The sequence below is a fragment of the Leucoraja erinacea genome, chromosome 24 (genome assembly GCF_028641065.1).
Source record: "Leucoraja erinacea ecotype New England chromosome 24, Leri_hhj_1, whole genome shotgun sequence".
In the NCBI taxonomy this organism is placed as follows: domain Eukaryota; kingdom Metazoa; phylum Chordata; class Chondrichthyes; order Rajiformes; family Rajidae; genus Leucoraja; species Leucoraja erinaceus.
Genome location: NC_073400.1, coordinates 6,634,153 through 6,661,412, shown reverse-complemented (window position 1 = coordinate 6,661,412; position 27,260 = coordinate 6,634,153). Strand labels below are relative to the sequence as shown.

Sequence of the window (27,260 nt, the reverse complement as noted above, 5' to 3'; positions counted from 1 at the left end):
TCTTCTACATAGTCGAAGGAGGTCTTCAACATGACATTTTTTCAAACTCTCCTAAACTCTTCTAAACTCGCCAATTAGGTCGCCCAAGTGGGACATCCCCTTTAATGGGTGGGTGTTCAATATGAACAGGGAATGCTGGATAATAAATCTCTCTCTATTGATCCAGGCAACCAGTGTGTAAGTCTAGTTCTGCAATCGAGAATATAACAACATTGGCGACGAGGACGGGATAGAGTTTGTGAACTCATCCTTTAAATACAGTGCAGGACTGTTTTGCAACATGGAGTATTGTTTAACATTTTAAAGAGCAAATACAGAGCTGTGTCGCAGTTGTTTGCGAGCTGGACATGATAGGCCACAGATCCTTCTATGCAGGGGACTGTAGTTTAAAACAGCAGCTGTACAGATCATCGAGAGTTTTGTCAGGCTATCTCTATGTTGTGTCTATGTGGCAAGATGCCGTCCTTGGGATTGTATAGGATGTTAGACTGAGTTTTTTTTGTTGTGTTCCTCAAGCTGAATAGCCTTTGTACAGCTAAGTTTTAGGTGAATTGCTACACCAAACCAGACAGGAATTCAGGGTTTTTGAACGGACCTTTAAAAAAAAGAGAACAACTCGATGGTGGTGTCACGGGCTACATCGGAAACCTTGGCACTTCCGACAAGAGTAGAGGGCCGTTCAGCTCCTATATGGAGAGAGCGAACATGTTTTTCACAGCAAACAATATAATGGAGATTAGTGGTGAAGGAGAGATAGTGATTGAAACAAATAAGGCCGTTTGCGAATGCATGAAAGCGATTCTGCTGACGGAGATCAGTCCTGAAGTGTACGGGACACTCATGAATCTCCTTGTGCCCATAAATGACATTATGAAGAAGTTGGAGGAGCACTTCAAACCAAAGCCTCTGGAAATTGCAGAAAGCTATAAATCCGGCACTAGAAACCAGAAGCAGAATGAGACAATCAATGAGTATATTGTTACCTTGAAAAAGTAAACTTTGCACTGTAACTTTGGAACCTTTCTCAGACATACACCATACAACAGATTTGTGTGTGGTCTAGTGGATGAATGAATTCAGTCCAAACTCATGAACACCCACTCATTAACATACACATGAATATGTATGAATACATTACACTATCCATGTACCTGTCCAAATGTCTTTTAAATGTTGCTATAGTTGTGCCTCAACTACCCCCTCTGGCAGCTCACTCCATATACCAACCACCCTCTGTGTGGAAAAAGTTGCCCCTTTAAATATCCTATTAAATCTTTCCCCTTTTATTAAACGCTTCTCCTCATCTCAATCCTAACCGTGCAACTGAACTAGTCATATAGAGAGGTTGCCCAAGTGTGGTGACCCACAACCCCATCCGCCAAATCATAACATTCAAGCCATTGATAAAGTATTCTGAGATCATGACCTTCCTTTCCGCATTCCCCAGCCAAGGAAACAACTGTGTGTTTTAGTGGGATCTCCTCTTTATTATTATTATGGTGAAAACGCACCTAATATTGTTTCTATCTATTCTAATACAAAATATACCTATCTCCTTGTCTCAATGCTGTTTTAGTCATTGAAGATGCAAATGCAATGGGAATTTTTTTTAAAGTTTCATGAAATAAAGGGAATTTAAAGTCCCATTGACATTTCACATTACCTCCCAGTCAGATCCCTTGATTAAATTAAACCTTTTAACAATTATGATGAAAAGCTAGAAAGAAAGGTGCATTATTGCCATTGTGTTCATTTGCGATTTGTATATCCTATAATCGTTAAGAGCATGTCATTTTGCTTCAGATGTGCAAAGAAATATACTTTTAATTAAGGACTGTCCCAGGATCTTAATGAACAAAGAGTAATGTTGTGATGGAGATGATATAATCTTTACCAGTCTAATTACTCTAGGAACCATAGATGGGCAAATAAGGTGACCTGTGAAGAATGAGTCATTTAACAATGACGATAGACACAAAATGCTGGAGTAACTCAACAGGACAGGCAGCATCTCTGGAGAGAAGGGGTGGGTGACATTTTGGGTCGAGACCCTTCTTCAGACTCTTCTTTCAGTCTCGACCCGAAATGTCACCCATTCCTTCTCTCCAGAGATTGCTGCCTGAGTTTCTCCAGCATTTTGTGTCTCTCTTCGGATGCCTTTCACACAGCTGACTGAATGTTGTTCTCCATGCAGTAGCACCTGTAGGAAGAGTGGGCTAACTGTATCCATGCTAACAGCGCTGGGTGTCTTCCTCGATGCCTGTATCACAATGCTGAAAAATAAGATTTGCCTCCTGTATAGCTGTAACCCCACATTTGTACTGAACTAATCATATAGAGAGGTTGCCCAAGTGAAGTGACCCACAACCCCAGCCAGCAAATCATAACATTCAAGCCATTGATAAAGTCCTAAAAGTAAAGTTCCTCCAAGTTTTTTTTAACCTTTTCCACTTAGGCATAAATTCATAACCAAACATAGACAAAACTTCTTGTATTATTACAATGTAGAGATTGACTGTAACATCATAATATTCTATGTATTGGAGGAACGTGGACAATTATCCAAAGGGAACCGTCTCATAAAGAAGATGTGTGGAGAGGTGGGTGGGGATTCCAACGAGAGACCAGAAGCTTGATGCTTACATTGTTAGTTTAGCCAGTTCAGTGAGTAACTAAACTAACTTTCATCATGGTATTTTCTTGCAATAACAATCTGTAAATGATTTGAATGATGGAGAGTGGGTACATCTTTATAACGGTACAGATTTGAGTCCCAGTGGAACTTACACATGAGAGCACAAGTCAACGCAATTTGTAGTAAAATTCTAAATGCTCAAATCTCTTCAGAGTATTTTGGATTTCTCAATTTCATTTGTTGAAATAGCAATTAATGCAAAAGTATTTGAATGTTAGGTTCTGAAAGGATGGGCTTGGTTGGTAGAAGAATCACAAAAGATCACAAACTATTAAAGCTTTCTCTCTTTGGCTCCGTCCCATTGCCCTCGGTAACTGAAATTCGAGTTCATGGCCACCACTTCCTTTGGTACAATTCACCTCACATCGACCACTTGGTTGTTCAGAGTCTATTACGAAAGCAATATCCATGTGGCAGCATGCACCAATTTTAAGATAGCTCAGTGTGAAAAAAAGCAATAGACAAGGCAAGTTTCATTCTACCGTTGATAAAATGTAAATTTAGAATTTCCAAATCTGACAAAATTAATAAATTAATCCTGCAAGAGATAACTTAGCCATCCTTACAGTTTGGTCTATCTTAAAAATATCTTCTGAATATTATAAGGATGAATCCTCAATGGGAATACTTGTCCAATTAACACTCAGTAGGATATTTGAAAGCTTAAGGTACCGTTAGTATCAATTTTCCTTTTTAAAATTATTGATTGTGCTAAGTCATAAAATATTGATATTGTGCACTTTACTTCAACAATTAGAACATGAATGAATTAGTGGAAGACATAATCAAACCACGCAGCTTGTTTAAAATCTTTGTACTCATGGAAATTTAACAATGAACATGTGTGCAAGTCTGGAATCAATATTTATGCCTAGTATTTGTTTCAGATGGATTAGTTGTCAATATGATTAGGCTTTGAAAGGTAAAGATGAAAAGCTGTTTAATTATTTACTTTAAACATATTTTGAACATGGCCATTGTTTATCAAGGAGAGGGATTTATTTTTTGACAGAGAATAGACTATACTGACCTAGAAACTCTTCAATGGTCACAAATGAACATTGAAGCAATATTGTGAAAGGGGACCTGAACTGGTTTACTGCAATGCCCCACAGCAGCAAGGCCTGAAGCATTGTACGTGACAGATTGCATTTTACACTTGCAAAAATGATCAAAGGCCAAGGGAAGTCACCGGGGAATGGATGGCAGGGAGGGGCAGGGCAAATAGTTTGGATGGAGAAGGGAGTGAGGGCAGAAATGACACAGAAAGAGGGAGTGGAGACAAGGCTAATCTTCAAACTAAATTCCTTAAGAGAACCTCGCTGACAGAAGTTTGATGCTTCCGATTCTCCGACTGTAGTTCAGCTGAGACTTGTCCCTTTTGGAGTCAAGCCTCATCTCTTCAGTTAGAGTGACCTGTTCCTCTCAGAGACCAGGGAAGCACAGGTCAGTCAAATGACACCATTCCATGTCGCTAACTCTGCTCTCGAGCCCCATCGTGTACACAGAGAACTATGAACAAATCTTTAAAACCATACGATCGGCACTCAAATTTTGATAAACTAGCTTTAGACTAAATTATTTTACTTAGCACATAAAAATAATGAGCTTTGTGAAATATGTGCTCACTCTGGTGAACCCCGCATTTTATATCACTGATCAGTACTTAAGTGCGTAACAATTCCATGCGATGTGACTCTCTGATTATAACGCAGACATTTGCATTCGGTCCATTCCATTGGCCTCTGAGTAAAAAGAGTTGAGTTAACCTTACGTTTACGACTCTGGGCACAGCTGCAATTGCTTGCCAAATGTATGAACTGAGACAAACTTGCAACATGTCTGTGTGGAGTTTGCATGTTCTCCCTGTGACCACATGGGTTTCCTCCAGGTGTTCCAGCTTCCTCGCACATCCCGAAGATGTGCAGGTTAGTGGGTTAATTGGCCTCTATAAATTTTCCCTAGTGTGTAGGGAGTGAATGTGAAAATGGGACAACATAGAACTAGTGCAAACTCAATGGTCGGCATGGGCCAAAGGGCTTGTTTCCACTCTATGAATCAATGTGGTAACAATGTGTAGACTCACTGAAGGCTCATTAATTAATTCAAGATGACGAGGCCCAAAGATTAAAACCCAATTAAACATCACAATACACTTCATTCATGGGCTGGGAGATTGCAACCTTCACCTGGTCCACCCTGTTTCGACTAATGCAATCAACCCAACCTGCACAACAATGAGATCAAATAGATCAAGTTGACCTACAACTTTAGGCTGTGTACACCATAGGCAAGAAGCCTTCATTCATGGTTGCCAATAATTTGTATAAAGTGCCAATTTTAGGATTAGGTTTCTATTCTAATTTACTGCATCTTACTGCATGTAATAGGATCCAATTTACACCAATGAATTCTCGGGCAAATATAAGAAGCTTCACCATGTTTAAGCTGGTTTTACAAATGCTGGTTGTACTTAATTAGTACAAGGAAAATACTTTTAATACAGTTAGGTTGATCAGACCGTAATAGTGCACACAAATGCAAAACCAATACCCCTCCTCCTGCTCTTTACACTTCCCATTGATGCTGTTTTCCGGTGGCAGGTTATCCACAAGACTTAAAACTCAGCTGTTTCAAGGCATGATCTCGGTCAATGCTACCAGGCATTCCTCCTCATTGAAGACAGACACAAAATGCTGGAGTAACTCCGTGGGGCAGGCAACATCTCTGGAGAGAAGGAATGGGTGACGTTTCAGTCTGAAGAAAGGTCTCGACCCGAAATGTCACCCATTCCTTCTCTCCAGAGATGCTGCCTGTCCTGCTGAGTTACTCCAGCTTTGTGTGTCTATCTTCAGTTTGAACCAGTATCTGCAGTTCCATCCTACACATTCCTCCTTATTGACCAGTCTCATGCCATTGAATGATGCACAGCAGGGCTTTCCACCTTATTTAGAGACAGGGGGAGGCAAAGATGAAGAGGACCATACAAATCCTTCAATTACCCGGTGTCAAATTTCAGGCCATGCAGACAAGTCTTATTCAATGGTGGCCAATTCTTCATCAATACCAGTAAAGTGAGTATTTTCTGCTTTCTTTCATTTTGCATGGAGATCACCTTTCAAGCATGTCTTTGCTTAAGGTGCAGTGATTACTTAAATCCTGATTTCTTTTCCAGAAAGCAAAAACAATAAAACTTAAATGGCATGACCAATATTTTGATAGCCTGAGGTTGCTGAACTATTTTTGAGTTTTGATCTCGTGATAAGCCTTTAGCTTGGTCTCTTTTAGAACTGAGAGACTGCAATGGATGCAGAACAAGAAAAAAAACATTAATGCAAGTTTTGACACAGGCCAGCATCATCAGGCCAGCAGTTAACTCTTATTTGTGAATTAGTTTTGGTTGCTGATACAGATGAGCTTAATTTCCATTTGCAACCATTTGGTTCAAATTTCTCTCTCTGGCTTAGAACACAGTGTCCCTTGAGCCTCTGCCTTATTTACACCACTATGATAACCTTGTGTCCTCCATACACAACTTCTGAAAGCCCCCCAAATTTTGGAATTGCCTGCTATCCAAGTAGGGGCAATTTATTTCCATGAAACTAGTGTCATTTTGCTGAGTACAATGCAGTTTCCCTGTGAGGAAAGAGACTGAACTACTAACATTACATTATGTTCAGAACACCAAAGGATCCACAGAATCTCCCTGCCCTGGAATTCACGGTGTCGACGGAGGTTTAGGAGATGGACAAGAGCTTTGGCTGTCAAAGCTGGCAGTACGGCCTTGCCACTGAAAAGAAAAGATAGAAAATCCTCAGGTTACACTCGAGCGGAACAACAAACGGCATTTATATAAGGAATTTAACAGTGAAAATTATCTCAATTCAAGATCTAAAAGATGAATGGAAAATGGATGTTGAAACAGGACTGAGATTAACAGAAGTTAGTAAAGACATATTGATTTCAAAGGAAAATGAACATTTCAAGGAAGCAATGAGAGACAGGAAGGCCTGGTTTATGTGATGGTGAAGCAAAATTAGGTAAGTGCATAAGAGGCAGCAATTAGATGAAGTGAGACTGGGAGGTGGGATGTGGAACTGCAAGTCAGTCATGGGTTAGAGATGAGTAGCCAATAGACTTAAAGTTAAGGACATGTATTTTATTGGAGGGCTGGTGGCCTAGTGCTTGCTAAAGATGTGATGGGAAATCAGGAAGACTAAAGGCAAAGGCAGCAGTCTGCAGGTCAAAGTTAATTCTGCAGAATACGGGAGTGGCACTAGAAGGATGTGCGTGGAGTAGCTCATTCTGTGGTGGAGTTGATGATATGTGTGAGACTTCAGCAATGAAATGCCTGAGGGAGTGTAATGGAGGTGTAATGGAAGGGGAATTGGGTTTTGTTATGGCGGCACAGCGGTAGAGTTGCTGCCTTACAGTGCCAGCTGACCTGGGTTCGATCCTGACTATGGGTGCTGTCTGTACGAAGTTCGTACATTCTCTCCATGTTTTCTCCGAGATCTTCGGTTTCCACCCACACTCCAAAGACGTACAGATTTGTAGGTTAATTGGCTTGGTATAAATGTAAATTGTCCCTAGTGTATGTAGGATAATGTTAATGTGCAGGGATCGCTGGTTGGTACGGATTCGGTGGGTCGAAGGGACTGTTTCCGCACGGTATCTCTAAACTAAACTAAAGGAAAATGTATGGAATCAGAAACATGGCTCAGGAATTTAATGTTCCAAACTGCGTCGCCTCTGGATAAATAAGGATTAATCATAATTTGAGGAATGATCACAATATTTTACAAATCATTGATGGACAAGCAATTTGAATACAAACAATGGTGTCATTCAAAATGAGACATTTTCATGACAATAATGAACAAATAACAAGAACATTTCTGTCTTCATTATGTGGTATTTATTCATCATAAATTGATACTCAACGCTCTGGCACTAAACACCACAGTCAGGTAGACAGCGAGAGCCCATGTCCTCTGAACTCTCACCGTTCGTGAGTGAAGGGTCAGCATCAGAATGCTTGTGGCAATGAGACAAGGGATACATGTTCCCACTGCTGCACCTCAAATAATGCAGAACACAATCGCTGTCACCCGCACACCCCCAGCCCTCTAGAAACTCTTAAAGAGACCAAAACTACAAATTAGATAAACATATATTTATCTCCTGATGTTATCCCAGGGACATAGTCCCCAAATTTCCTTCCAGTGGTCATTGTCATTCAATTAAGGTGGTAGTTTCTATTTCACTGGGATTCCTGTCAGAATTATTTGGGCCTGGGACTTCCACTCCCTGGGGCCATTCTAGACCTGCCTCAGCTGACTGTTGTGAGGGTGTATTTGTTCACGAAACAAGGGGCACTTCCCTGCATTCTCCACACTGACTAGCAGAATCTGAAGCTGCCGCAGCACTTGAGTAACCAAAAAGCTTAAAGGAGCAAAGAAAACGTTAAAATCTTGGAAGCAAGTGTCAAAAGGATAAGATGTAAAGAAGGGAGTCTCCCTAAGTGTTTCAGGTGAGGGCAAGAGCTCTCTGGAACAGAGGAGAGGTCAGGGAAGGAAAGGGACCAGCAGAGTTGAAGGAGACAGTTTGGCAGCTGATGCCACCTCCACAGAGCCCCGCAGGTTAACATTACCATGGACAATTTTCCCATGGTAGCCATGGTAACTGTAATGTCCAAGTTCAGGAGCAGCTTCTTCCCTGCAGCCATTCGGCTATTAAACACTACAACCTCAAATCAGCTCTGAACTACATAAACTATTGTTGTTATTATTGCACTTTTATTGTTTGTTTGTGTGAGTGTGTATATATATATATATATATATGATGTATATATGATCTATATATATGTGACTATGTGTACATATACATACATACACTGAACTTTTTTATTCTCTCGTTTATTATATTGTTTCCAGTGTACTATATTTACATATTCTGCTGTGCTGCTGCCAGTAAGAATTTCATTGTTCTATCTGAGACTTATGACAATAAAACACTCTGGATTCTCTTGATGCACAAAGGCTGTCACTGTCGTCACCATATTTCTTAACTCCACCCGTCTTGCCTTGACAGTATTGATCACCACCTCCAACTTACCATCAATGGGCAGGAGGGCCCACTATACCCTTCACAACCGCTTCCTTCCCCTGAGAGTGTGCCTTCACCCACAGCCTAAGACAAAGGGAAGTAGTAAAAGCCTCATGATATACACTTGCTCAATTCCTGCGCTCATTACCATTCCCCCGCCCCATTAAGGAATGCCTCACGGCACCTCGCTAACAATCCACACAGCAAAGGCTGCTACAATATTTACTGCATTCATTCAGGAGAATGTGAGGTGGAACCAATGTCAGAGAACAGTGCAAATGTGCCGCCCAATGTAACTTCATACAAGAAGGGAAGCAGAGGACTCTCGGGTGGGTAAACAGAAGGAATGGGAGACACATGGGAAGGAAGGGTGGCAACAGGCAGAAGGTGGCAATTCATTTATCTGATTCTCATCGCTCCTGAAGAACAAACACAATTTTCCACGGCTAAATAGTTTGAATGAGCATTTGGATGTGGTCACATTCCTCTCTATGAAGGAACCCCTCTCCAAATAGCCCTCATGTCAATGCACAGAGCACTGGCTTACAAACTACTGGATTATACAGATTTAGTAAATTTGGGGGTTACCACCTCTTTTTTCATAAGGTTCAAAGGATGGATTAAGAAAGTATCAATACTAACAATATTTAGGTTCCTGGTGGTGGATGTGAAATAGCCACCTTGCAGTTTAAATCCTCCCTTCACCATCTTCTGTGGGGAGTCAACAAACGTGATTAGCATTAGGATCTTGGTCTTCCCTTTGTACTCAACTCGTTACAAGTACCACCAATTGTGCTCCTCCCCGTTTAGCAGCAGCATCAAGGAAACCCTCAGGTGGTGGTTTGGGGAGTTCTCAGAAGAGAGTCAATTCCAAAGCTCGACCTGCTACAGGGAGCTGGAAGTGAAAGGTCAGATGTTGTGAATCCAGGAGTTGTGCTCCATCAATGATTTCTCCGATCAGGTGTTTGTTGTAGTATGATGTTTGTGAATAAACTCGGCATTCCACAGATGGGTTATTCAGAGTAATTTGTCTAGTATGCTTACTTTGATGCAAAGCACGTGTTTATTCTGTAGCAACCAAAGAAGAATCGGTCAGATTATCCAGCACACAAAGTACCAGAGTGGAGAGCACTCTTCAATCCAAGCATCAAGCACACACGTACATCAGTGCGTGTGTGTGTGTGTGTGTGTGTATTCACATCTCTGTTTGTTTACATGCACAGGTACACATGCATCTGTGTGCACATGTATGAGTGCGTGCAGGTGTATATGTGTGTGTTTATATGTATGCGTGTGTGTATGTGCGCACGTGTGCGTGTGCGTGTGTGACATGTGGCCTCCCAACAATCAATAGCTAGCAGGCCAGGCACAGGGTTTCCTTAAAGATGGCAAGGTCACACTTGAGCCCAAACAACATTGAGAGAAAGACAACAGTCCCAAAAGGCTCAAGGTCACATGTCTTCATTCAGGTAAAAGTCCGGTTACCTTGAATTAATGGCTTATCACATTTGATTTCAGATTGGCTTTATAGAAGCAGGATTTGCACCATCCAAAAGCAAACTGTATATACAGACGCTTCCCAACTTACACACGGGTAATGTCCTGTGGACCCTTGCTTAAGTTGGATATTCAAGAGTCAAGAGTCAAGAGTGTTTTATTGTCATATAACACACTTGACTCTTGGCTCTTGAATATCCGACTTAAGGGCCTGTCCCACTGTACAAGGTAATTCAAGAGTTCTCCTGCGTTTTCCCCTGATTTGAACTCGGAGTATGACTGTTGCGGGTCCGTAGGAGTTCATGGATGGCTCGTAGAGGCTCGTACGGGTAAAAAGTAACCATTTTTTTCATCACGAGTATTTTTTTACCCGTGAACATTTTTCACAGTGTTGAAGGAATTAATGTCTATTTTAAAATAAAGTACCATTGTATTTGGTTTAATTATGGCCAGATTAACAGAAATAAAATGGATTCATTATTTCATATTTTGCAAATAGCGATTAGGCATTAATACTCTAATTCATTTAGAAGATTACTTTTGCTAATGAAACACAAATGTATATCAAAATAATACAGTTAACTTCCAATTTTGCAATTAATGCCTGAAGGCTTCATGGGAATTATGCAGAATCCAGAATCTGGTGTCCAGAATCTCCCCCCCCCCCCCCCCCCCCCCCCCCCCCCCCCCCCCCCCCCCCCCACCTCACCCCCCCCCCCATCTGTTCCACATCCTGTTATTATTTTTACCATCACATTAGTTTGAATAGGCTCACCCTTTTCTTTGATCTCCTTTAACCTGCCACAACAATTCTTAAATGCTGACACGATCTCTTCTCTAATGATGAACTTGAGTAGTGGATTCCATAATCTCACAATCAATTTTGAATGGGAAAAGTTTCTCCTGTTTCTGTCCTAGATTATTCCCATTAATAAGGCAGCTACTTCCCTTCATTTGAGTCTCTTAAGTAATCAAATATAGGAATCCATTGGAAAGGAATTAAGTGAAGACTTAACCCAGAAATATGTTATATTGCAGTATTTGATGTGTTCTTCCGATGCTGAATCAGATTTATATTTTCCTTCTGGGAGTAGAATGTAATGAATCCAATGTAATTTTGCAAGGTCCACAAAAAGCGATACTCGACACTCCCAACCAATGTCATGTGTGAATTTGTCTTAAGATGGAATATCTAATCATACTCAGCCACTTCTTTCTATATAAATTAGGTGGTGTTTTACAGCAGAATGAGTCGCATTGTCTTTCGCAATTCACATTTGCTACAACCAACTTTATTGAGGAATATAGATAATTCCTTCCTCCACTGTCAGAGTTGGCCCCACGCCAATTGGAGGAACAGCACGTCATATTTCTTGGGCAGCCTACAACACAGCAGTATGAATATTGATTTCTCTAAGTTCAAGTAACCCCTGCATTTCCTCTATCCCGCCCCTCCCCAACCTACTCATCTTACTACCTTCACTATTGTCCTCATTAGTTTTACTGTTTGTATCCACTCGTTACCCATTTGCTTTCCCTCTCTCTCTGTCACTCCCCCATTCTCCAACTCTCCTCTTGATTAAATATTACTGATTGTATGCTGCTTTGTCACTATCGCCCCAGCTAACAATGAACAATTCTAAATGTCCTTATCACCCGCTTAGATCTGTCATTTTCACACCTTACCCTTCCATATTTCTAAACTCCCTTTCCTCTGAGTCTCAATCTGAAGAAGGGTCATGACTCGCATCTTCACCCATTCCATCTCTCCAGAGATGCTGCCTGTCCCACTGTTACTTCAGCATTTTGTGTCTATCTTTGGTTTAAACCAGCATCTGCAGTTTCTTCCTATACATAGATAATGACCTAATTATTCTAAAATATGATGGTTTGAAATAGTCAGGAAAGAAGACAAGATGATGCAGAATGTAACAGGTGCTGTACATGCTTTTCACAACTGAAAAGAATCAATCAGATGATGAGAAGCTTGACAATTTTGAGGTCAGAAGAATAAAGAGAATTGGTAGCGGAGAAGAATATCAACTTAGTAGGAAATGAGTCACCTTGTACAACAGGCTACATGTGCCAGATGAAAGTACACCTCAAGTACATATCAAGTAAAATGGAGAGAAGGGCTTTTATGATGTGGTGCCAATGTGCAAACTAAAAGAGGGTGAGAAGTGGATCATGTCCCCTGTTCGGTAGTGATGGCAGGTCATATATGAAGCCTCAAGATATGGAAATAGATATGAAAGAATTACAGCTGAACGAACAGAATAATAATCATTACCTTCAACACTGCAGCAGGTTACTGGCAGAGATCAAGCAAACAGCTATATAATGGAACATGTTTAACAGCCAGCTTCCTGTCTCGATGGTGAATGTGGGGATTAAACCCAACAGACTTACACTGATTTGGAACTTACACAGAATCAGTCCTTTTGCCTGGTGTGCTTTTTAAAGGACAATATAATTCACTAGCATTCCACCATTAGGATCACCAATAAACATATAAATATTTACAATTAGTTTGTATTTAACAGTAAGGCTGCATTAAGGGATGGTGACGGTACTGCAGAAGCACCAACTATCATTGGCGTTCATGTATTATACATGAACTACAAAGAAGCCTAATGTTCATTTACCTCCACCAGTGGGTGCCAATGGGCAATTGGTTTGCGTGGGTAAGCCAACATCTCATTCCAGTGGTCCCTCCCCAGGCCTTCAGCGTTGATGCCCACACGACAAACTCCAATGATCTCATTATGTCCAACGCTGACCAAAGTGAAGAGAAAACAACGCACATTAACAAATATCCCTGGACACATTTTCCATAATCCCCAATAGCAAGAATAGAACAGTGATAACTCACGGCTGAAAGGCAATGCTTGCCATATCTGGCGCATTATGTTCCATTTGCTTCCCAATGTGAAATCAGTCTCCCAATGTTATAACGTAGGAAGAACAATGGTTCACTCAAATTCAACTTCTTTGTAATATTTACATACTCAGTCTCTGGCCTCCAGCAAACACATCCCAATAATAACATTTATTTCAAATATGTTTATTGCTCTTTGAACAATTAACTTTTCGATCTTTTCTTGAATGTTTTGTGAATTTAGCTATAACATATAGTTTTATTTTTACTATTTTCCACTATCCTTACTTGGTTGGTAACATTCTGTCAGCATTACTAATGCGATGACCATCTGTCGTGTTTCCAAAGGATGATCTTCAATACTGTTGAAGTTCTGGCAGGTTGTAGTTACAATAACAGTTACGGACAATAGATGGTCAAACAAGGGCGTTCAGCATGGGTCTGGTGCAAACAGCATGGGTCTAAATATACATCAACATGTGCTCCCTCGTTGTAGCTTAACTGTGGTCCTGGTTCTGTAATTCGCAGACGTTTTAATCCTGATAACATTTACCACCTCAGGCAATTGAGGAAATTCAGGGTGTCTCTGAGGAGCCTCCAGTGCTTCTACTCAGCGGCAGTGGAAAGCATCTTGTCCGGAAACATCACAATTTGGTTTGGAACTGCTCTGCCCAGGACAAGAAGGTTCTGCAGAGAGTGGTGCGTTCGGCCGAATGCACTATGGGAACTACACTCGCCCCCCTGCAGGAACTATACAACAGGAGGTGCAGATCCAGAGCCAGCAACATTATAGGGGACTCCTTCCACCCCAGCAACAGACTGTTCCAGTTGCTACGGTCAGGCAAACGCCTCCATTGCCATGCTGTGAAAACAGAGAGGATGAGGAGTTTCTTCCCAGTGGCCATTAGGACTGTAAACTTCTATCTCACCAGGGACTAACTTTACTGTACCAATTTACTGGTGTGTGGTGTCTTTTTTAAATTGCTGTTTTTTCTTTTTTTCCCCCACAAATATATAATTACTGATTCTGTTCCATTCTGTTTTGTTGTTTGTCTTTTTGCACAATCCGCAAGCATTGCCACTTTTCATTTCACTGCACATCTCGTATGCATATGTGACGAATAAACTTGACTTGACTTGACTTGACAACATCCATCCAGCCAGTTCCAGTGCCCTAAGAATTGAATTATTTACCACCACACATTCTTTCATCTGGTTCTTTAAGTTTTTACTCTTTTTGGCCCTGTGCTATTTTGGGCATGGAAAGGGGAATGATCCAGAGGTGATAATCTTAAAACTCGACATTTATTATTTAATTATTTGAATGCATGGTGCGTTTTCAACAAAAGAGATGAGCTGATTGCACAGTTAGCAAGATATAAATGTAATGCAACTGCCCATGTGGTGATTCTTACTTTCACGGTAAAATAATAATTCAAACTAAGATTCATCCTTCTCCTCCAGAGTGTCCCTCTCGTGCCAAACATGACAGAATAAGAGCTTACGTAAGTGATTTTCAGTTTGATATCACCCCAGAATTTCTTTGCAGTGGAATCAGCGAGCACTGGGGAGGCTCCATTACTCCATTATTTGAGGGCAGCATGATGGCACAGTGGTAGAGTTGCTGCCTTACAGTGACAGAGACCCGGGTTCGACACTGACCACAGGAGCTGCCTGTTTGGAGTTTGAGGATGTAACAAGTAGAATGGATAAGGGAGAAACACTGGATGTGGTGTATCTTGACTTTCAAAAAGTCTTTGACAAGGTCCCACACATGAGATTAGTGTGTAAAATTAGTGCACATGGTTTTGGGGGTAGGGTATTGACATGGATAGAGAACTGGTTGGCAGACAGGAAGCAAAGAGTAGGAAATAACGGGTCCTTTTCAGAATGGCAGGCAGTGACTAGTGGGGTGCCGCAAGGCTTGGTGCTGGGACCCCAGTTATTTACAATACATATTAACGAATGGGACAAGGGATTTAAATGTGACATCTCCAAGTTTGCGTATGACACAAAGCTGGGTGGCAGTGTGAGCTGCGATGAGGATGCTATGGGGCTGCAGGGTGACTTGGCTAGGTTGGGTGAGTGGGCAGATGCAAGGCAGATGCAGTATAATGTGGATAAATGTGAGGTTATCCACTTTGGTGGCAAGAACAGGAAAGCAGATTATTATCTGAATGGTGTCAGATTAGGAAAAGGGGAGGTACAACGAGACCTGGGTGTGCTTGTACATCAGTCACTGAGGGTAAGCATGCATGTACAGCAGGCAGTGAAGAAAGCTAATGGCATGTTGGCCTTCATTGTGCGAGGATTTGAGTTTAGGAGCAAGGAGGTTCTACTGCAGTTGTACAGGGCCCTGGTGAGACCACACCTGGAGTATTGTGTGCAATTTTGATCTTCTACTTTGAGGAAGGACATTATTGCTATTGAGGGAGTGCAGCATAGGTTCACCAGGTTAATTCCCGGGATGGCGGGACTGACACTTGATAAACGAATGGGTCGACTGGGCTTGTATTCACTGGAATTTAGGATGAGAGGGGATTGTATAGAAACATATAAAATTCTTAAAGGATTGGACAGGAAAATTATTCCCGATGTTGGGGGAGTCCAGAACTCCTGGTCACAGTTTAAGAATAAGGGGTAGGCCATTTAGGACTGAGATGAGGAAAAACTTCTTCACCCAGAGAGTTGTGAATCTGTGGAATTCTGTGCCACAGAAGGCAGTGGAGGCCAATTCACTGGATGTTTTCAAGTGAGTTAGATTCAGTTCTTAGGGCTAAAGGAATCAAGGGATATGGGGAAAATCCAGGAACGGGGCACTGATTTTAGCCGATCACCCATGATCATATTGAATGGCAGTGCCGGCTCAAAAGGCCGAAAGGCTTACTCCTGCACCTATTTTTTTATGTTTCTATGTTTCCCTGTGAGCTGCGCGGGTTTTCTTCGAGATCTTTGGTTTCCCCCCACTCTCCAAAGACGGACAGATTTGTAGGTTAATTTTCTTGGTATAAATTTAAATTGTCCCTAGTGTGTGTGTGTAGCATAGAGTTAATGTGCAGGGGTCTCTGGTCGGTGCAGACTCGGTAGGCAGAAGGGCCTGTTTCCATGTTGTATCTCTAAACAAAACTAAACATACTCACCGGTCATAGTCCATGACTGAGATCAGCAAGCTGACCTGGTCCATGTTCTCAGGAGGTATGTCGAAGATAATTGCCTCATTGTAAGTTGGATTTAACGTGTTTTTCTTTATGGTTGTTTTCTTCTTTTTTAGTCGTCGTCCTTCACATAGCAAAGAAACTTTAACGTATGGATCTAGTAAAGAAAGCATAGATTTTATATAAGATGCCTGCATTATAGATGGAGGGAGATGGATTGTAAACAACCCAATCAAATTTGTTGATTGAACCCAATCGCTATTGCTGATTCTTCCTGCAACTCAGTACAAAGATAATAATTTTATTTTCATTTTGGTATTGCGAAGAACCACAGTTTCATTATTAGACACATTTGTTCTTTCACAACAGGGACATTGTATTCCTGTGTTAAGAGGAATTAGCAGAGTCAGCTTGTTGACTCCTAGTTTTCAGGTTAATCCGATTATTTTCCAGAAATCTAAAGCAAAGCATGTGATGAACTCTACACTCTTTAGACCCTGAGAGATGCAGAACGGAAACAGGCCCTTTGGACAACCAAGTCCACGCAAACCAGCCATCACCCTGTACACAAACACAATCCTACACACTAGGGCCAACATTACACTTTTACGAAACCCAATTAACCTACAAACCTGTACGTCTTTGAAGCATTGGAGGAAACCGGAGCACCCAGAGAAAACCCACGAGATCACAGAGCGAACATACAAACTTTGTACAGACAGCACCCATAGTCAGGATCGAAGCCAGGTCTCTGGCGTTGTAGGCAGCAACTGTAGCGCTGTGCCGTCCATTTCCCCATGCTTCCTGGAAGCAAAACTCTGCACTGTGAATCTTGTAACATTGCTCAGGAGAGCAATTGGATAGATATGGCCCTCAATGATAAACCCTGTGAGTCTCTGCTGATTGCATGTATCACACAGGAGTAATCTTCTTGTGGCTCTTCTGAGGGTTGATCTTGTCGAGGTGAATAAGATCATGAGGGGAATAAATAGGGTAAATATGCAGAGTCTTTTACCCAGAGTTGAGGAATCAAGAAACCGAGGACATGGGTTTAAAGTGATAGGAAAACATAGAAACATAGAAAATAGGTGGAGTAGGCCATGTGGCCTTTCGAGCCAGAACTGCCATTCAATATGATCATGGCTGATCATAAGATGCCCCATCTAAGCTAGTTGCCCGTGATTGACCCATCTATACTACTACTAAAAGTCTCATCTTGACCACTCTCGTCTACGTTGTAAATATATATTTAAACAAAAGGCAGATTTTTCACCATCTTACTCACCGTCCTCCTCTCCGCCAACCGCCCCAAGTTTTTTCCCGATCGGTGAAATAATAAATAAGTTATGAATGTTTAAAAATCGTGAGATCAGCAGATTGGTCTTCTCGCCTGTCAGTCACCATGATGAAGGTAACGCCCCTTCCGGGGGGGGGGAGGGGCTGAAGAATAAAGCCCCGGAGGCCGGACGTGATTCTGTCACCCCAGAAAACGGAGTTAGAGTTGAGTCCAGAACTGTGAGTCTACGCCATGAGAGAACTCAATTGTGAGTCTGCACTGTGCTGCTTGAACTGAATTAAAGGGTTGGTCTGCACTGTGCTGCTTGAACTGAATGTCACACTCATTCCAGAAGTCCTGCTCAGGGGAGAGGCTGCGCTCGACCGCTTGAATAGATTCAAGAGTTTTACTGTCGTATATATGTTGTGTGTGAGTGTGTGATGGATGGTGTGAGTGTGTGTGTGAGAGATGGTGCGTGTGTGAGATGGAGTGTGTGTGTGTGAGATGGAGTGTGTGTGTCTGTGTGTGTGATGGAGGGTGTGTGTGATGGAGTGTGTGTGTTGTGTGAGATGGAGTGTGTGTGTCTGTGTGTGTGAGATGGTGTGTGTGTGTGTGTGATGGAGGGTGTGTGTGTGTGAGCCCACCAGCCGTGAGTGAGTCAACTGCCAACCCACCAGTCACGAGTGAGTCAAATGCCAGCCCACCAGTAATGAGCGAGTCAACTGCCAGCCCGTCAGCCGTGAGCAAGTCTGCTACCAGCCCACCAGCTGCGAGTTGGCTGCCAGCCCACCATCCATGAGTGGCTGAGCTGCCAGCCCACCAGCCCACCAGCTGTGAGTGACTGAGCTGCCAGCCCACCAGGCCTGAGCTGCCAGCCCACCAGGCCCGAATGATTGAGCTGCCAGCCCACCAGGCCCGAGTGAATGAGCTGCCAGCCCACAAATCCATTTGGCCCACAATGTCCATACTACCTCTCTGGAAACCAGTCCATTCGGCCCACAACACCCATACTACGGCTCCAGAAAGACCCCAATATTGGAATTGGTGGAGAGGTGGAATATTGCATTGGGGGACCAGCCCTCTCATGTGAACACGGGACCAAATGGGTCCCACTTAATAATAATAATAATAATAATACATTTTATTTGCGGGCGCCTTTCAAAATCTCAAGGACACCTTACAGAAAATTAACAAGAGAGAAAAAACATATAGTCGGAGTAAAATAAATAATAAGGACATCATCAATAAACAAATTAAAGACAGAATTCGCTCCAAAGACAAAAAATCAAAAACACAATGTGAAGAGAGAGCAGCGGCAGCTAAAGTGCGCCAGCGTCCACTCTCCCTTCCGACAGCCATCTTGGACACAAACTAACATATTCACATTACACACAAAAAAATCATCCCCCCACAATGGATACCACTGTGGTGGAAGGCACAATGTCCAGTCCCCATTCCCAGTTCTCCCAAAGTCAGGCCTATTGAGGCCTCCGCTATTGCCTCTACGGAGGCCCGATGTTCCTGGCCGTTCTGGCCGGGTGCTGTTGCCCCGGCGTCGGGAGAGTCCTTTCAGCGGGTGGGCCACCTGGAACTTAGCCTAGTATGCCTTTAAACCATTCCTATGTGCCCCAATGTATTTTAAATACTGTCATAGTACCTGCCTCAACTACAGCCTCTGGCTGCTCATTCCATGTACCCTCCACTTCAATGTTACTCCTCAGATTTCTACTAAATCTTTCTCCTCTCATTTTGAACCCATGCCCTTTAACTCTTGATTCCCCCTCCCTTGGTAAAATACTTTGTGCATTTACTCTATATATTCCCCTCATGAATATATGCTCTTCTATAAGATCACCTCTCAGCCCCCCGGTCTCCAAAAGAATAAACTCCTGGCCTGCCCAATGTTTCCCTCTCGGTCAGGTCCTCGAGTCCTGGAGAAATCCTGGTAACTATATTCGGCACCCTTTCTAGCGTAATGGCATCCTTCCTAACTGTAACATAATGTCCCAAATTCTAAACTCAATATCCTGACTGATGAAGGTCAATGTGCCAACAGCCTTCTTTACCACCCTATCTACCTTTGACACCACTTTCAGAACTCTATGTATCTCTGCTCCTCAATCCTAGATCCCTCTGCTCTGCAACATATCCCAGGACCCTCACGTATACTGTGATGGTCTTGCCCTGGTTTGACTTCCCAAAATACAACTCCTCATTTGTACTAAACTCCATTAGCCATTCCTCAGCCCTCTTGTCCAGCTGATCAAGATCATGCTGTAATTTTCGATAACCATCTTCACTGCCTACGATACCACCTCCTTTAGTGTTGTCTGTAAACTTGCTATTCACACCTTCTATGTTGACATCCAAATCATTCATATAAATCGCATACAGCAATGGGCCCAGCACTGATCCCTGAGGTCCCTTGGGTGGCACAGTGGCGTAGCAGTAGAGCTACTGCCTTACAGCGCCAGAGACCCGGGTTCAATCCTGTCTACAGGTGGTTATCTGTACGGAGTTTGTACGTTCTCCCTGTGAACTGCGTGGGTTTTCTCCAAGATCTTCGGTTTCCTCCCACACTCCAAAGATGTATAGGTTTGTAGGTTAATTAGCTTGGTATAAATGTCAATTGTCCCTAGTGTGTGTGTGGGATAGTGATAGTGTGCTGGGATCGCTGGTCGGTGCGGACTCGGTGGGCCGAAGGGACTGTTTCCACATTGTATTTCTAAACTAAAAAAAAGTACATCTCCAGTCTGCAAAACAGTTAAACTTTCCACCCTAACTCACTGCTTCCTTTCATGAATAGAAGCCAAGCTTCTCTCCAAGATCAATTTTCACAACCTTAATTTCTGCGGCACAAAAGGGAAAGTAGGCTATTTTTATTATTTGTCTGATGAGACCAAAAAGTAATTCTAATTCTCTTCACGCAGCTACATATTTTGGGGCTAATAGCTCTTTAACAAACACTGTTAATGACAGTATAAACAATTCTCGGTTCATTATCTCTAACCCACCGACCGAGTCGTCATTACTCATGTGTGCCCTCTCCATTCTGTCAAGTTAATTTCCCCAGACAAAACTGCAAGTTAATTTAATGTTTTATAACAACAATAGAAATGACACCAGACAAAGCTGTCAAAGCATAGTGATTGTGGGGAATTTTTGATATTACTTCACTGTCATTTGTTATTTTAACCAAATTTGATCTCATCGGGAAGGCTGGCTCCGTGTTGGGGGCGGAGGTGTGTTCACGGGAGGTGGTCTTGGAGGGGAGGATGCTCCTCAAACTGCGGAGCATATTTCACAATACAACTCACCCCCTCCATGCCACACTGGTCAACCTGAGGAGTACCTCCAGCAACAGACTGGTTCCACCAAGATGCAGCACAGAACGTCACAGGAGATCATTTTTCCCTGCGGCTATCAAACTGTACTATTCTCCCCCTTCTGTCATGGGGTAGACTGATTCCCCTCCAAGGAATTAAGGAGAGAATTGTGAAATGTCAAGCCTGAGGAAGGGATGTAGAAGGAATGGGATGGGGATGGGGTGGGGGGGGGGGGGGGGGGGAAGGGGGTTAAAAGCCCTTTGGTTCAAATACGTAAAAGAATATAGGTATAGTTCATACCCACATCAGGGAAAAAAATAATTCTAAAGAAATGCATTTTGAATGAAAAGCAGTAGAAATCACCACAATGTTCTTTAAAAAGGTCTAATGTTGGTGGTGAAGGTCTAACAGCAGGACAGGGAGGTGGTTAGATTCTGCATGTAAGAATTTCACTGTTCCGTTTTGGGACATATGACAATAAAACGTTCTTGACACTTGGTTAGTGAGATCTGAAGGTGGCAGACCCGGTCAACCAGGATAATTTGTCCCAGTTGCTAACTATTTTGACACCACTTCCCATTCCAATACTGTCCTTTCTGCCCTGGGCCCGCTCCATTGCCAGAGTGAGGACACAACCTGGAGGAACAGCGCCTTATATACAGCCTGGGTAGCGATGAACATTAGTTTTTCCAATTTTAAGCCAACACCCCATCCCCCTCCTCCCCCATCCCGGCCTGCTCTCCCCCACCACTTTCGTTTCTGGATGTGGACCCATTTCTCCAACAATCGCATCCCCCTTTTCCCTTCCCTACAAACATCACCCTGCCATGTTCTCTTCTGCTGCCTGACCTGCTGAATTACTCCAGTACTTTGTGCATTTTTTTACTTGAACTGTCTATTGGTTCAACTTTCTTACTCTATTCAAAGCTGTATAATGAGATATTTAAACCGTCATCTCCGTACATCCTGTATTCCCTTTAAGGGTATTGTATGTAGCTGGGCCAATGTGGAACAATTTATTTGGGGAGAGGAATGTCCAAAAGATTCTGATTGAAATGTGGTTTGGTTTAGTTTGGTTTGTAGATACAGCGCAGAAACGGGGCCCTTCGGCCCACCGAGTCCACGCCGGCCAGCGATCCCTGCACACTAACACTATCCTACATACTCTAGGGACAATTTACATGTATACTCAGCCAATTAACCTACACACCTGTGTGCCTTTGGAGTGTGGGTGAAACCAAAGATCATAGGCAGAACATACAAACTCCATATAGACAGCACCCGTAGTCGGGAATGAACCCGGATCTCCGGCACTGCAAGTGCTGTAAGGCAGCAACTCTACCGCTGCGACATCATGCCACACCGTGGTATAGAGAAGAGGAACAGAGAGCAGCAGGAAAGTTGTTCTGGGACTGATGTCAATTAGTGATTCACTCTGAATGACTGAATTTACAGCAGGGCAGGTTTCCACAACTGACAAATGCCTGCACAGATGCTTTCCAACATGTCCCACACCAACTAAATTGTCAGCTTTCATCCCCAACGCATGAGACAGGATTCAACCAATGACACACTGTAAGTACGTATAGCGGAGGTGTTGAATATGTGCTTGATGCATGTGACGCATCTACCCAGAGGAAATGCATGGCTTTCCTCCCCCTGGTGAGAGGACTTGAGCTTGATTTGTTCCAACCCGTATCCTTTGTGAAATTAAAGCCTCAAGGCTTGTGTATATAAATAAAGCAGCAGGCAAGACAAAGGGACACCACTAAGCTGCGGAAAAAGCTCAATAGCAACCAATTATTGAGAGGATGTTGCAGGAATGGCCTTGACACTGGACCACTTGGCTTTTGTTCCCCATGTTGTAGACCTCCATTCCAGAAGAGTTACAAATGCTAATTGCCATCCCAACAATTTCTAGCATTTGGAGAGCAATTCATCAAGGCTTCTCGAGAAGTAGATTAGTTTAGTTTAGTTTATTGTCACGTGTACTGAGGTACAGTGAAAAGCTTTTGTCACGTGCTATTCAGTCAGTGGAAAGACAATACATGATCACAATCGAGCCATTTATAATGTGTAGATACATGATAAGGGAATAAAGAATAAGGAAAAGCCTCAACCTCTAACACCTAGAAAAATAAGGCCAGCAATCACTTGGGTAGTCAGTCATCGGCATTAGAATCCATTATACATGTACCGTTATAATATTCTAATATGTTCGCCGATCAAAGGATGGTTTTGTAATAATAAAGATAATATTTAGCAAGTAAAATTAATATCTTAAGAGTCAGTCAGTTCATGATCGATTAATTGGAGAAATACTGAAAGTACGTGGTGAATGTTTGGAATAATCGAAGGGGAATGGCAGACATAATCACTGAATCGCTCAATATGTGTAAAGGGAAAGGAAAGGTCCTGTCATTTTTAGATTTATAACTAGTCCTCAAAAGGGGGGAGAGATCTTAGAATACCACGTGATCTTTCCATTTTCATGTGTAGGAAGAAGTATAGATGCTGGTTTAAATCGAAGTTAGACACAAAATTCTGGAGTAACTCAACGGGACAGGCAGCATCTCTGGAGAGAAGGAATGGGTGACGTTTCAGGTCGAGACCCTTCTTCAGTCTGAAGTGACAATTAATTCAAGGAGACAAAAGAAGGGTCTCGACCCGAAACGTCACCCATCCCTTCTCTCCAGAGATGCCGCCTGTCCCGCTGAGTTACTCCAGCATTTTGTCTATCTTTTCTTTCCATTTTCTCACCTGAAGCATCACCAACTTTTTTCTTCCTCTTTTCAGATGATGTTATTGGAGCTGTTTGATGTTTTTACTATTTTCTGTTTTTATTCGAGTTGGGTTATAACTTTTTCTTTCAGGCTGTGTGCTGATAGATACAGAATTAGTAGGAAGCAACTCACCAGAGTATCCAGTAATGTCCATAGCTTTGAGATTCCTGCATTTGATGACGGTCAGTGTCAGACGGCCAGCAGTGGGCAAGTAGCAGAGAGAGAACATGATTTCGCCCAGGTCCACACTTTCCTTTAAATAACAAATGAAAATCACATCATGTCAAGCATTTACAAAACCTCGACCAGAGAGCCCATACGGAGAAAACAAGCCAAGTCACACAAACAAAGCATGAGACTGACCGATTGAGTGTCACAACGTATGTCTCCTCGAATTAATGGTCTGTCCAGGCTCAATGGACGTTTTAACTTTTGTACTTTTAGGTAATGACCTGTTGATTAACTGCAACTAAACACATTCAATGCAACATGTTCACATGCCACCGTGTGTGGGGGTTTGCACAGAGGCCTAGCGGTAGAGTTGCTGCCTTACTGTGCCAGAGACCCGGGTTCGATCCTGACTATGGTTGCTGTCTTTACGGAGTTTGTAAGTTCTCCCCATGTTATTGCGCGGGTTTTCTCTGGGTGCTCCGGTTTCCTCCCACATTCCATGGACGTTCAGGTTTGTAAGCTAATTAGTCAGTAAAATTGTAAATTGTCTCTAGTGTGGAGGATAGTGCTAGTGTTTGGCGTGATCGCTGGTCAGGGCTGAGTTGGTAGGCAAAGGGCCTCATTCCGCGTTCTATCTCCAAAGTTTAAAGTAAAGTCTAACGTCTACCATAATGTCTGCTCTGGGTAAGTCCCGGGGAAGAGCTTAAGTTGTGAGTCAGTCATGGGAACATGAAGCTGAACCAAGGGCAAGATGGTTCAAGCCAATCAAGTTGAATGAAAAGCTATCTTTCCTTTAGCATTCTCCGCTATTTTTCCTTAATGCCCCAATATTATTTTCCTTCTCCACCTTCCCCACAACTATCTACCTCCTTGGTGACCCTCAGATTATCCATGATCGGACTTTGATATCTTTACCTTGCACTAAACGTCATCCCCTTATCATGTATCTATACACTGTAAATGGCTCGATTGTAATCATGTATTGTCTTTCTACTGACTGGATAGCACGCAACACAAACTTTTCACTGTACCTCGGTACACGTGACAATAAACTAAACCGATGTAACTAAACGGAATTGTCCAGCGGTGAATGAGGTGGTCACCCATCTTAACATTACTGAAAAGCAAAAATATTATGGAGATAAATATCACACAAGAGTTCACACTAATAGGTGATAAGTAAATCTGTAGCATTTACAGGTTTAATTGAATTATTATTAAAGGGTAAATATAACTCGGCTCATTAGCTCAAAACATCTCAAATTATTTGACAGCTAATGGTGCACTTTTGAATTATATTTCTGTATGTTGGCAAAATGGTACTTAAATGTGTGCACAGCAAGATCACACTTCGACCACTGTGATCAATGACAACTTCTTCTGCTCCAGAGCTGGAATGATAAAAAAAAACAAAAAACAAAGTGCTGGAGTACTTTAGCTGCTCAGTCAGCATTGCTGGAGAATGTGGGTAGGGGGTATTTGGCTGATTGTGGGGGGGGGGGAATATGGGGATAGAAAGGTGGGGCAGGACAAAACATGGTCGGTAATCAACGAACACAGGTGAGAGGGTGGAAGGGGGGGGGGGGGGGGGGGGGGGGGGGGGTTGATAGGCAGAAGGATATAGACAAAGGCCAGAGATGATAAACAGAAGGTGTGTGAGACAAGAAGTCTGAAGTGTTGCGATCTGTGAAGCCAGGGTAAGGAATGCAGGTGCGGGGTTGGGGGAGGGGAGAGAACTAGATGCACGTCCAATTAGGGCACGGGTGGGGGAGGGTGGGGGGAGTGTAAAGGGTTGTGGGGGAGAAAGCGGAGGGGGAGGGTTGTTCGGCGTTACTTAAAATTGGAGAATTCGGTGTTCATACCATTGGGCTGTAATCTACCCGAGCAGAGAATGATAAACATTGGCGAGGACACAAATCGAATACACTTGGTCAGCTATAAATGTTGGCAGTAGTTTCTAGACTCATGGCCAGGGGCAGGTTGATGGTAGGAATAGGAGAAATATGATTTTGGTTCATAAGCAATGGTCTGTGTGGAGTTCTCTCTCCTCCCAGTGTTCCAGTTTCACCCACATCTCAAGGACGTGTGGGTTGGTAGATTAATTGGATTGGCTTTACTATGTGGATGACTGGCAGAATCAGAAGGGAGTTGATGGGAATGGGGAGAGAATAAGTTTTGGGGAAAAATTATTAGGGTTATGGGATTGCTCTGTAAGTCAGCATGGATGTGAAGGGTCAAAGTGGCCTCCTCTGTGTCATTAGTACGGTCATAGAAAGTGGAACCAGGCCCTTCCGTGTCCCATCTACACCAGTCCCACCTGCCTGCGTTTCCCACTAAAACTGTCCTATCCATGTACCTGTCCAAATGTTTCTTATCCTTTGTGATATTACCTACCTCAACTACCTCTTCCGGTAGCTCATTCCATACACACACCACCCTCTGTGTGAAAACGTTATCCTTTGGGTTCCTATTGAATCTTTCCCCCCTCATTTTAAATCCTCTGGTTCTCAGTATCCCTCATCTGGGCAAGAGACTCTGTGTGTCTACCAAATCTATTCCTCTCATGATTTTGTACACCTTTATAAAATCACTCCATATCCTCCTGCACTCCAAGGAATAAAGTCCTAGCCTGCTCTCCCAATAGCTCAGGCCCTCGAGTCCTGACAACATCCTCGTAAGTCTTCACTGCATCCTTTCCAGTTTGACAACGTCTTTCCTATAAGATGGTGCCCAGAACTGAACACAATACTCTAAATGCAGCTTCGCCAATGTCTTATGTACTGTAACTGCAACATGATCTCCAAAGTTTTATATTCAATAAACACAAAATGCTGGAGTAACTCAGCGGGACAGGCAGCATCTCTGGAGAGAAGGATTGGGTGACATTTCGGGTCGAGACCCTTCTTCGGACTGAATTCTACACTCAATACTCTGACTGATGAAAGCTAATAAATAAAGACTGCTAAGTTCCAAAATCCCAGAGGACATAGGTTTAAGGTGAAGGGGAACTGATTTAATAGGAATCTGAGGGGTAGAACAAAGCTGCCAGAGGAGGATGTTGAGGCCGGGACTATCCCAACATTTAAGAAGCAGTTAGACAGGCAAATGGATAGGACAGGTTTTGGAGCGATATGGGCCAAACACCGGCAGGTGGGACTAGTGTAGCTGGGACACGTTGACCGGTGTGTGGAGGTTGGGCCGAGGGGCATGTTTCTACATTGTATCACTCTATGACTCTATGACCACGCTATCTACCTGTGGTGCCACTGTCAACAAACTATATACCGGCACTCCTGGATCCCTCAGCTCTGCAACAGTCCCCAGAGCCGTACCATTTACCGTGTAGGTCCTGCCCATGATAGCCTTCCCAA

At 42.9% G+C, this 27,260-nt stretch overlaps 1 protein-coding gene across 2 annotated transcripts in view; it reads right to left on the bottom strand.

Annotated features, from left to right (window-relative positions):
* Positions 1 to 3,435: 3,435 nt before the first annotated feature.
* LOC129708599 (synaptotagmin-6-like) overlaps positions 3,436 to 27,260 on the bottom strand; it is a 232,261-nt gene continuing 208,436 nt past the window's right edge. The window contains exons 4-7 of one of the 2 annotated variants that reach the window (XM_055654434.1): positions 23,851 to 23,971; positions 16,319 to 16,490; positions 12,946 to 13,075; positions 3,436 to 6,485 (exon numbers count right to left, since the gene is read on the bottom strand). In XM_055654434.1, the coding sequence (XP_055510409.1) occupies positions 6,414 to 6,485; positions 12,946 to 13,075; positions 16,319 to 16,490; positions 23,851 to 23,971 (495 nt within the window). In that variant the 3' untranslated portion in view covers positions 3,436 to 6,413. Of the gene's footprint in view, positions 6,486 to 8,576; positions 8,888 to 12,945; positions 13,076 to 16,318; positions 16,491 to 23,850; positions 23,972 to 27,260 lie in introns of those variants that run through there. The other variant, XM_055654433.1, reaches the window with a different exon arrangement.